This window comes from Acomys russatus, chromosome 17 (genome assembly GCF_903995435.1).
Source record: "Acomys russatus chromosome 17, mAcoRus1.1, whole genome shotgun sequence".
NCBI lineage: Eukaryota > Metazoa > Chordata > Mammalia > Rodentia > Muridae > Acomys > Acomys russatus.
Window position 1 is genome coordinate 41,844,456 of NC_067153.1, and position 11,355 is coordinate 41,855,810.

An 11,355-nucleotide genomic window follows, 5' to 3' on the forward strand; every position below is an offset into this window, starting at 1 on the left:
TATAGACCCTCTCAGGGTCATGGAACTGGTGGGGAGCACCCTGCAAGCTGTAATGGGGCTGTGAGAATTAAAAAAATAAAAATAAAAATCGTGTGATGCGGTCGATTCAGTTTGTATTAAAGAAATACATGGTCCTGGGGGCGGCATGGGGGAGGGCGGTGCAGTATCTCAGAAGTAATGACATTTGGGTTCCTTCCTAGTGGAACCCCAGAGAATCGGCTTTCAAAATAACCCAAACAAGCCTACGAGAACGTGTTTGCAAATTAGGAAATTCCAGGGTCACTGACATTATCAGAATTAAAAACTGTGACCTTTTGAACTAACTCAGTCCATGACAGTAGTCCCTTCACCTGGATAAGCTTGTAATGAGGGCACCGAATCTTGTTTCCTCCCCTCCCTTCTTCCAAGCATTTGGATTAATTTATGGTGGGTGCGCACGTGTGTGTGTGTGTGCGCGTGCGTGCGTGCGTGCGTGTGTGTGTGTGTGTGTGTGTGTGTGTGTGTGTTCACTAGCTTAGTCTCAAGGACTCTTATACCCAGTAGCCCTCTGCCCACACCTCCCCCAAGTTCAAAGCCCCACCATCTAAGCTGCTCTTGCTGTTGTGACAAACAGTTCCAGGCCTTAGCAGAGGTTAGTTCATCTGGATCAGCAACAAGCCCCCACTCTCAGGTTACTGTTTAATGAAACACCTTCCTGCCCTTTTACTAAGGGAATAAAAGCACCGGGATTCAGGAATCCAGCCAGGTGGACCACCAGGAGCGCTGGCAAGAGGACCTAGCATTGTGAGTAAGAGGTTGGCTGCAGACAAGAGGATCTCTGGGGGGTCTCTTCCGCAGATCTCTGAGCCTCTAAAGTCCCTAGGACTCCCAATTGCCCCAGGTCGGACTACAGCCGGCGGCGCCCCTGCTCACTTCAAGGATTTGTGCCAAGTAGGGCGGGAAAGATGGATACATTTTAACAAAGACGTGGCGTCTTCTCAGCAAAATGGCGGTGGTCCCCACCACGGCTCCCTGGTCGACTGCACACCTCCTGAGCCTAAGTCACCACCAGAGAAACGAGGACTCCCTCCTCGGCTTTCTCCCTCAGCGCCCCATTTTCCAAGTCTCTAAAGCACGCGGGAGGGAGGCTCTGTTCATCCCAGGGGTCCCCAGGACAGTCTCTGGTCAGAGTCTATGGGACAGCGTCTGTGATGTGGACTGCACCTCATCAAAGCACACCCCACTTTGAAGAGGCCAGTGGGAGAGGGGAACTTCACCCCCAGGTTTGGCCTCGGGGTCCTGCTTCCCACACCCCGCAAACTCCCAAGCTAAGAAGGCATATAAATGAACTCTTATGTTCGGATATATGGAAGATGGGGGGGTGTCTTTGAGGAGAGCAGGCACCCCGGGAGACCTTTCCCCATTCTCCCAAGGGTCCCAGGAAGCTTTAGGGGCTCGGGCTCAAGAAAGAATCTCCACTCCGAGGTCTGGGGGCGCGTCGAGGGGAGAGGCGACTCAAGAGGGGGAAGGGACAAAGTTCGAAAGTGCCCTTCCAACTCTTCCAGGGAAAGTTTCCTTGAGGGCCCCGCGGACAGAGAAGGGGTAGGGGTGTCAGGGGGGCTGTGGCCAGGTGACCCCCGAGAGGTTACGGGACCCCGGGGAGACGACCCCTCCCCCCTTGTCCCGACTCGGCCCGGCTGGGAGTCGCCAAGCTCGGGGCCGCGTGTGTTAGTTGGGGCCGCTTCTGCGCCGCTCCGCCAGGTTTGGGGACCCCGCAGGCGGCCAGGAGTGGGGTCCCTGGTAGTCCCAAGGGGGAGCTTTCCTATGGGGGGTCTCAAGCTCTGGGGTGTCCCGGCGCCGCAGAGCCAGCCCCCCGCAAAGGGGAAATGTGCCGGCGCCCCAGCGCTCCTCGGCGCCGTTTGGGGCTCGTGGAGGGCGCGGGGGGCAGTGGCCGGGGCGCCAGGGTCCCCAGCGTGGAAGCCTAGGGAGCCGGGCAGGGGCCCAGAGAGACAGCGCGCGGCGAGAGGGCCGGGGCCGCCAGGAAAGGTCGGGTTTGCTCGGCGGAAGAAACACAGATGGCGGCGGCGCGGCGCCATTCCGGGCCGGGAGCAGGCAGCCAGCAGCCCAGTCCTCACCGCGGTCCGCCCGCCGCCGCTAAATACCCGGATGCGCCGCCCGAGCGCCAGACGCAGAGCTGGGTAAAGGGAGGCCGAGGAGGCGGAGGCAGAGGCAGCGCCAGGCGCCGGACGAGCGGCAGGACGGTGGGGGCTGGGACACGCAGAAGCAGCCCGCGACCCGTGCCGGGAAGGACAGGAACCGCGCGTCGCCCGCCCGCGTCCCCGGCAGCCGCACCAGTCGAGCGGGAGAGCCGATCCTAAGTCAGCTTCTGCCCAGCCTCCGGCGAGGGCTGGCCCTTCGGAAAGGCTCCTTGAACAGCGCGGGAGCAGGCCGGCCACCATGACCGAGAACTCCACGTCCGCCCCTGCGGCGAAGCCCAAGCGGGCCAAGGCGGCCAAGAAGTCCACGGACCACCCCAAGTATTCGGACATGATCGTGGCTGCCATCCAGGCAGAGAAGAACCGCGCCGGCTCCTCGCGCCAGTCCATCCAAAAGTACATCAAGAGCCACTACAAGGTGGGTGAGAACGCCGACTCCCAGATCAAGTTGTCCATCAAGCGCCTGGTGACCACCGGTGTCCTCAAGCAAACCAAAGGGGTGGGCGCCTCGGGCTCCTTCAGGCTGGCCAAGGGCGACGAGCCCAAGAGGTCGGTGGCTTTCAAGAAGACCAAGAAGGAAGTCAAGAAAGTGGCCACGCCGAAGAAAGCAGCCAAGCCCAAGAAGGCTGCCTCCAAAGCCCCAAGCAAGAAGCCCAAAGCCACCCCGGTCAAGAAGGCCAAGAAGAAGCCGGCTGCCACGCCCAAGAAAGCCAAAAAGCCCAAGGTTGTCAAAGCCAAGCCAGTGAAGGCATCCAAACCCAAGAAGGCCAAGCCCGTGAAGCCCAAAGCCAAGTCCAGTGCCAAGAGGGCCAGCAAGAAGAAGTGACCATGCAGGCTCGGCTTGTGGACATTCCTCCCTCCCTCCTGTCTTCTGTAAATACGTTTCTCTCTCGATCTCATCGTCTGCACCCCTTTGCCCGTCCTATTCTGACTTTATATAAAAAGGACAAGAGTTTGGATTCCTCAGGCATTGTGGAATGATTCCTTTTTTTTTTTTTTTTTTTCCTTAACCCATTGTGCAAAGACAGCAAACAGACCTCGTCTTTGTGATGAAGATGTACTTTTGTTATTGTTGTTGTTGATTTGATATTAACCTTCTTACCGGGTTAGGGATTGGGGGGGGGGGTTGGTTGGGGGCGTGTTGGGTGGTTTGTTTACTATGAACGCGAATGGAATTGGCGAAGTTCTAGCTAGGTGAGGGAAACCCAGGAACTAAGGTTTGTCTTTTAAGGCTTTCTTAGGTTGCTTATCCCGTGAGTTTCAAAATCTTTGGTTGGGAGCAGGTGATAACCCACCTAGCTGGCCGAGGAGGGAGGGAAGGAAAAACTCCCTGGGCTGCCCTACCAATGGTGAGCATTTGGGGACCTGGTTTTTGTTTTTGTTTGTTTCCTCTTCTACCCTAGTGCCTCCCCATTGTCTAGAAGGGGAAAGGGGTCCAAGCTGGTTAGAGAAGCCATAGCTTCTCACTACCAGGATCTAGCCATTGGGGTCTTCTCAGCAGTCTCTGTTTAAATGGGAGTGGACTTATGGGGAGGGGTGGGGAGTCAGCCAAGTGCCTCAGTGTGCCTGTGGAAACTTGGGTTTTTTCCACACTATTGATGAATTGTGTCCTAGGAGGACTTTGTTCTTTTCCTTTTTTTTCCCTTCCTCTTCCTGTGTAAGATGTGGCTTTGCTTGGTGCCGTTTCAGTTCTACCACTTGCCACTTAAAACCCCCCAACCTCTTCTTGAGTCTTTTCTACGTAGCTGAGGAGGGGGAGAGGCAGGCAGTGGGCTGTAAGACCCACTACAGTTGATTTGAATTTGCTAGGTAGCTTTAGAGAGCCAGGGTTGTGTGCATGTGTGTATATGTATATATCCGTATCTAAGATTAGTATATAGTAACATTTCGGGAGCTGGGAGAAAAAACCTGTACAGTTGTCTTTCTCTTATTTTAATAAAATAGGAAACCCGCACACCTCCTACCCTTTTTAAACAAGTGTTATCGATAAGTGCCGGGGAAAATTTTTGCTGTGGTTGTAATTTTAAAACTTTAAAATAAAACTGGAAAAGGAAAAATCTGAGTGGTGCGTTTTTCCTCAACTGGAGAGTGAGGAGCAGTTGGATGGGCAACGTGGGGAGAGCTGGCGCCACGATCGCGCCGGAGACTACCGAAGCTTCGGAGTGACAGGAACCCTCTGGCAAGAACAGCAGTACGCGGGTCGGCTCGGCACGGTTGGGGGAGGAGGGGTCTTCGGAAGAGATGGGTGTGTAGGGAGGGTCAGGAGACCGGAGGTCCTGAACCCGCTTTCTCTGTCTTCTCCGCTTCCCTAGCCCGGACCTCCAGAGTCTCGACTTACAAATCAATCCATTTACGTCCTCTGCGGACGCCGTCAGGCTCCGCCTGCTAGTAGGGCCCACCATCCTCCTAAAGTGAACTCCTGTTGCTCTGATTGGCTGCCGGGGCCCTGCCCACGCCACGTGACGGGGAGTGCTAGGCAGAGGGCTGGCAGGCACACATCAGACTGTGGGCGCGATGTGGGTCAGCAGCGTGTGGCGGGCGACGCTGTCCACCGGCCGCCGCGGGTACTCAGCGCTGGAGCAGCTGCGCGGCATCCTAGACCGCGAGCTGGAAGGAATCCGCGAGGCCGGCACCTGGAAGAGTGAGCGGGTGATCACGTCCCGCCAGGGACCCAGCATCCGCGTGGACGGCATCTCAGGAGGTAATTTCCTCTCCTGCGAGCCCTCCTACCTGGCCAGGTGGCCAAGAGCCCTTCCAGGGCTAGCATGTGAATGGAGGCCCCAGGGTGGGTGTGGGAGAGGCACGTGCACGCAGAGCTGCTGGTCTTCAGTTTGTCTCAGGCACACTATGGCCTCCTAGTGTTAACTCCACCTGTTTGAACCTGTTTTGAGGGAGGGAGGTGCCGAGGGCTGAGCTGCAAGGAGACCCAACCCTGTGAGAAAAAGTGAGCGACATCCAGCTGCACCAGCACCTACACCCTGCTTCCAGGAGGTGTGATAGGAAGAAAACCCTCAGTCTGCAGTGCTCCAGCAGCTGTGTTTGTGCTCTCTGGTTGCTACACCTTTATTCCTGATGACATCTGCATGCAAGAGAGACTAATTTTATCCCTTGGTTTTTCGAGACAGGGTTCCTCTGTGTAGCCCTGGCTACCCTGGAATCCTCTCTGTAGGTAGACCAGGTCGGCCTTGAACTGCGAGATTTGCCCACCTCTACCACCCAATTTCTCAGCTGAGATTAAAGGTGTGCACCACCGTGCCTGATTTTAGAGATCATTTTTTATTTTTTGGTTTTTCGAGACAGAGTTTCTTTGTTTAGCCTTGGCTGTCCTAGACTGGCTTTGTAGACCAGGCTGACCTGGAACTCAGAGTGATCCGCCTGCCTCTGCCTCCAGAGTGCTGGGATTAAAGGCGTGCGCCACCACACCTGGCTAGAGATCAATTCTTGTAGAAAGGAAGCATGCCTTTATTCCTGGCTCTCGGGAGGTAGAAGCAGGCAGATCTCTGTGAGTTTGAGATCAGCCTGGTCTACAGAGTGAGTTCCAGGACAGCTGGGGCTATGGAGAGAAACCTTGTCTCTGAAAAAGAAAGAAAGGAAGAAGCTGAAATGCAACTAGATTTCCCCAGACCCTCCACTGGCCAACTCCAGTGTCACAGGATATTGAGGTGGAAGGGCAGCTTCCACTAAAGAGGCTAAAATCTAAGTAAGCAAGAGGATTAAGTCCCAGTATCTTGACTATCTTTCCCTTAAAGAGGACTGTCAAATGAACTTCTTGTCTCCTCACAGAACCTTCAGCCAGACCAAACAGCTCAAGATATAATCAACAGGTTGAAGGTGTGGTTCAGTAGCAGAGTGCTTGCCCAGCCCTCATAAGACTCTGGCTTCAATTCCCAGCACACACACCACACACAATTGATAGGACTTTAGAGAATTGAGTTCTTAGACTGTTCGTGTCTGTCCCAGGTCAGGAGCTGCCCCTTCCACGGGCCTTGGATTCCTTGGACCAGCCTTACTAGCGTTTTAGGATTGCTAACAGAGACCTCTGGTACACCCACCCTTCCGGAGATTCAACTCTGGAGGCAGCAGGTGGGTGAGCACTGGAGCTAGAGGATCTAGTCCTCTTGGACAATCAAGAAAACCAGGGCTGGAGAGTTGGCTCAGTGGTTAAGAGTACTGTCTGCTCTTCCAAAGGTCCCAGGTTCAATTCCCAGCACCCACATGGCAGCTCACAACTGTCTGTAACTCCAAGATCTTACACCCTACACCAATGCACATAAATTTAAAAATTAAATAAAAATATTTTTTAAAAAAGAAAGAAAGAAAGAAAGAAAAGTAAACCTGGGCATGGTGGCACATGCCTTTAATCCCAGCACTCAGGAGGCAGAGGCTGGCAGATCGCTGTGAGTTCGAGGCCAGCCTGGTCTACAAAGTGAGTCCAGGACAGCCAACGCTACATAGACAAAGCCTGTCTCGGAAAAAAGAAAGAAAGAAAAGTAAACCCAAGGTGGTGGTGGTGGTCTTGGGGCTGCAGAACCTGTGAGGAAGGTCTGAGTTCCTCTTGGATGGAATGCTACCCAAAGCCAGGGTTTTAAGTTTCTCATCCTTCAAGGTACAAAGCAGAGAGGCCCCTCCTGCACTGGGACAATGGGCTCAAATGCTTCTGGCTTCTCCCTAGAGTAGATCATCTGAGCAGCTGTTACCTCTCAAGGGCAAATCCAAGTTGACTTCCTCTGGCCCTGGTCCCGGGGCCTAGCTCTGTGGTCTTTGTAGGCCCTTGCTGGCTTTACTTTCCTTCTAAACCTCAAACTGGCCTCAAACTCAGAGATCCACCTGCCTCTGGCTCCCTTGTGCTAGGATTACAGGGGTGCGCCGCCACCCTGCCTGGCGTCCCTGCCTTACATTTCTTTTTGTATGTTTGTTTTGTTTTTTGAGACAGGGTTTCTCTGTGTGTAGCCTTGGCTGCCCTGGAACTCACTCTGTAGATCAGGCTGGCCTTGAACTCACAGAGATCCGCTTGCCTCTGTTGCTGAGTGCTGAGATTAAAGACATACGTCACCACCTCCTAGGCCCCCTCCTTGCATTTCTAAGCTGTGTTATTGGTCTTCTCCACCTCAGAAATCCTCAACTTCTGTGCCAATAATTACCTGGGCCTGAGCAGTCATCCCGAGGTGATCCAGGCAGGCCAGCAGGCCCTGGAAGATTTTGGAGCGGGCCTCAGTTCTACTCGATTCATCTGTGGGACCCAGGTACACAGCAGGTGTTGGGTGGGCACCGGCCCTGGCTCTCTGACCTCCACACATGTGCACAATTGGTATTGAAGTTTTTAAAAAAGAGCATCGGGGAGCCGGGAGGCGGTGGTGGCCCACGCCTGTAATCCCAGCACTCGGGAGGCAGAGGCAGGTGGATCTCTGTGTTTACAAAGTGAGTCCAGGACAGCCAAGGCTACCCAGAGAGACCCTGTCTCAGAAAAAAAAAAAAAACAAACCCCAAAAACTCTAGAGTCAGACCAAATGGCTTCCAAATCTAAGAAGTAAAGCCCTAAATAAGCGTAGATTTACTGTGATCCTCTTTGCTGTGGAGAAACCAAGGACAGTCTGATGTGAAGATGTAGCCTCTGTCCCCAGCATCACTCAGAATCTCAATACTAGACAGACCTTCACTGCAAACAAAGGCCCATGCAGGCTCCAACCTCCACAGTGGGCGCAGCCGCTACGGTCCAAGGCTCCCAAGAGTCATCTGTGCCAAAGGAAGAGTGTAGCTGAGGCTACAGGCTTCTCACACTGGGTCTTTTGGTGGCCATCCAATCCCCTGTCCTGTAGAACTTGTCCCACAAAGCGCCCAGGTACTAACCTTCACCTGTCTGAGTCCTTTAGAGCATCCATAAGGAACTAGAAGCCAAGATAGCCCAGTTCCACCAGCGTGAAGACGCCATCCTCTACCCCAGCTGTTTTGATGCCAACGCTGGCCTATTTGAGGTGTGTGAGGGCTGTGGATGACTTGGAGGCGGGCAGCTAGGAGAGTTTGGCACCATGTTGGGGCCACAGAGCAACCTATGTAGACTAGAAGGCAGGAGTGATGGGGGCTTGGTACTGACCTGGGCACCAAGTAGAGGTGAAGTTTTGCCTTGGGGGACGATATGAGGGGAGGGGAATTCCTGTTTGGCTATACAGGAACTCTTCCCCATAGGCTCTGCTGACCCCAGAGGATGCAGTCCTGTCAGATGAGCTCAACCACGCTTCCATCATTGACGGCATCCGGCTGTGCAAGGCTCACAAGTACCGTTACCGCCACCTGGACATGGCTGACCTAGAAGCTAAACTGAAGGAGGCTCAGGTGGGGCGAGGCCCTGGGGCCCAGAGAAAGGCCTCTAATCCCCTCCTCAAGGAAATCAAGCTTGGAGGCAGGCTCCCGTGTCACAAAGAGCCTGAAGGGCAGAGGAGGCCATTTAGACCGTCTCAGCCCTCATGCCCATGACTGTGTTCTATAGCTCCATGTCACTTGAGATCAAACACCTTTTGAGAAGAAGGTGTGGAGCTGTGTGACTAGGACCTGTCCCCACTCCAGCTTGCCTTCTTGAGGTCCAAGCCTTTTCTCAGCGACAGGGCTAAAGTGGCTGAGCTTAGAAGAGATGGGCAAGGCTCAAGGCGGTGGAAGAGCAGGTGTTTTGGTCCTACTACATGTCACCTGCTCTTATCTGTCCCACAGAAGCACCGGCTGCGCCTGGTGGCCACAGATGGAGCCTTCTCCATGGATGGCGACATCGCTCCTCTACAGCAGATCTGCCGCCTCGCCGCTCAATACGGCGCCCTGGTCTTTGTGGATGAATGCCACGCCACTGGGTTTCTTGGACCCACCGGACGGTGGGCACATTGGAGGGCCTGGGTGGGGGCTTCTCAAGGTGGATGAAGAGTCAGGAGGCCATTGACAGCAGGTGGTTGCTTCCTTTGCAGGGGCACAGATGAGCTTCTTGGTGTGATGGACCAGGTCACCATCATCAACTCCACTCTGGGGAAGGCACTGGGTGGAGCATCAGGTGCTTACAGAGTCCTGTCTGTAGGGCCTCCTTCCCTACATGCAGGGCCTGCCTTGGAGGGGGTAGCGAAGGTGGACACGCCAAATAGAGGGAAGGGCAGTGTGGACGATAGGAGGGGTTTGGGGCAGTTCTTGGCCCCTGACTTTTTTTTTTCCTGGTTTCAGGGGGCTATACCACAGGGCCTGAGCCTCTGGTGTCTCTGCTACGGCAGCGTTCTCGGCCCTACCTCTTCTCCAACAGTTTGCCCCCTGCTGTTGTCGGCTGTGCTTTTAAGGCTCTGGACCTGCTCATGGGGAGCAACGCTATTGTCCAGTCTATGGCTGCCAAGACCCGGCGGTATAGTGCCCATAGGGGTGGATCAGAGTAGGGGAGATGGTAACCGTACCCCTCTCTCTTCCCTTTCCCCACCTCCGCCACAGCATTCTCTATTCTCCTGAGCTCTTTCCGGTCACTTCTACCTTCCCACCTCCCTTTGTCCTTCCTGCCTCTTTCTTGCTTCTGTCTGCCTCAGCCCCCACCTGGGTTTTGGAGCCTGTACTTCTTTCTGTCTTTAGTCCTTCCCTTTACAGAGCCTTTCAGGGCCTCTTCCTTAGGCTCCATGGCTTCAAGCTACCTGTGACACTGAGCTGTGTCCCCAGGTTCCGCAGTAAGATGGAAGCTGCTGGCTTCACTATCTCAGGAACCGATCACCCCATCTGCCCTGTGATGCTGGGCGATGCCCGGTTGTCATCTCAAATGGCAGATGACATGTTAAAGAGAGGTAAGATGGGGCACAGTGTCCTCAGGGGGAAAACAACAACAAAACACCTATAGACTGTAGACCCTCCCTAGCCCGCGTCCTGCTCCTCCCTGCCCACACCACCCCTCTTAAACCAGCCAAACTTAACAAACCCCAGGCTATGAGGTGGTCCCACATGAGGTCGGCAGCTCCCTAGTTCTGCGGGTGGACCTCGGGACAGTACGCCTTTCCATGTCATGGCCCTGAAGCCTGTCTGCCGCCTGATGTACTCCTGCTGTCTTCCCAGGCATCTTTGTCATCGGATTCAGCTACCCTGTGGTCCCTAAGGACAAGGCCCGGATCCGCGTACAGATCTCAGCGGTACACAGTGAGGAAGACATTGACCGCTGTGTGGAGGCCTTTGTGGAGGTGGGGCGGTTACATGGAGCTCTGCCCTAAGCTCTGGGTAGGGACCAGCAGAGCCTAAGTGCCTCAGGGGCCCTCTGGTCAGCCCAGCCTAGAGGCTCTGACTTCTAGAATCAGACGTCGAGAGCCTGGTTGTAAATGGGTCTGTACTTGCAGTTGGAGAGATAACAATGTGGAAATTGGCTATGACAGTTTGGTCTGCTTTATTCTTTCTGGGTAGGCCCAGTCCTGTAGCTAACTGAAGAATCAGGCAGGAAGAGCTGGGTCTTTGAGGGGCAGTCCCCTTCATGAGGGGTCCCCTTCCCCTAAATTGAGTTGGGATCGTGTGCCTGGGAGCTACCATTTGGGACAGCCGCGTTCTGTGCTGCTGAGCAGGGCAGCAGCGGAGAACCAGCCTTGTGGACCCTTTCCTCAGTCTAACCTTGGTGGGCACCTCGTGTACTGTGCCCCATCTGGAGGACAAAACACAAATGCTGAATGAGAGGAGTTTGGGAGGTGAAGGCGGAGGATTCAGGACCTAGAGAAATGAAAGTGAGTCGTCACTGACGGGCATCTAACTTTTGCTTTCTAGAACTCCTTGTCCCTAACTCCGCAGCCTTAGGGCCCTGTAGTATGTCCCAGTTTCCCCCATTTTAGAAAAACCACTCTTCTATTGGGAGCCACACCTTTCTGTTTCTGATTCTCAAACCGACATTCTGGCGGTGAGCCGCCAGGGGGCGCAGCGCACTCGGGCTCCAGCCTCTTGCCTGCCCTGCCTCCTCAGCCCGCGGTGGGGGGCGGGGAGGGGAGTTTAGGTGAGGAAATAGGAGGTTGGACCAGGCTGTAGGGCAGCCCTCAGGCAAGACCAGAAGGGCTGGTTTGCTGCTGCTACGGCCCTGTCCTTTATCTTCCCACCCACAACCTTCTCTCCTGCTGCTTTTACTCTAGGTGTTGCCTTCTTCCCGTGTTGCTGACTTTGTTTTGCCGCGGGCACTGCGGGCAGGAAC

The 11,355-nt window shown here is 54.7% G+C and overlaps 2 protein-coding genes across 2 annotated transcripts; both read left to right on the forward strand.

Annotated features, from left to right (window-relative positions):
- The first annotated feature begins 613 nt into the window (after nucleotides 1-613).
- Gcat (glycine C-acetyltransferase) lies at nucleotides 614-10,556 on the forward strand. The gene is made up of 11 exons (XM_051159947.1): nucleotides 614-631; nucleotides 711-783; nucleotides 4,508-4,896; nucleotides 7,308-7,438; nucleotides 8,066-8,167; nucleotides 8,379-8,525; nucleotides 8,898-9,052; nucleotides 9,143-9,225; nucleotides 9,390-9,561; nucleotides 9,864-9,985; nucleotides 10,251-10,556. The coding sequence occupies exons 3-11, from the start codon at nucleotides 4,710-4,712 to the stop codon at nucleotides 10,400-10,402; spliced, it is 1,251 nt and encodes a 416-aa protein (XP_051015904.1). The 5' UTR covers nucleotides 614-631; nucleotides 711-783; nucleotides 4,508-4,709; the 3' UTR covers nucleotides 10,403-10,556.
- On the forward strand, nucleotides 2,309-3,080 carry LOC127201392 (histone H1.0). The gene has a single exon (XM_051159948.1). It carries the CDS (start codon nucleotides 2,437-2,439, stop codon nucleotides 3,019-3,021), a length of 585 nt encoding a protein of 194 aa, XP_051015905.1. The 5' UTR covers nucleotides 2,309-2,436; the 3' UTR covers nucleotides 3,022-3,080.
- Nucleotides 10,557-11,355: the final 799 nt, after the last annotated feature.

Coding starts and splice junctions, on each gene's coding strand:
- LOC127201392 (XM_051159948.1), top strand. CDS start 2,437: ATGACCGAGAACTCCACGTCCGCCCCTGCGGCGAAGCCCAAGCGGGCC.
- Gcat (XM_051159947.1), top strand. CDS start 4,710: ATGTGGGTCAGCAGCGTGTGGCGGGCGACGCTGTCCACCGGCCGCCGC. Junction 4,897..7,307: donor CGTGGACGGCATCTCAGGAG/GTAATTTCCTCT, acceptor TCTCCACCTCAG/AAATCCTCAACTTCTGTGCC. Junction 8,526..8,897: donor CTAAACTGAAGGAGGCTCAG/GTGGGGCGAGGC, acceptor TCTGTCCCACAG/AAGCACCGGCTGCGCCTGGT.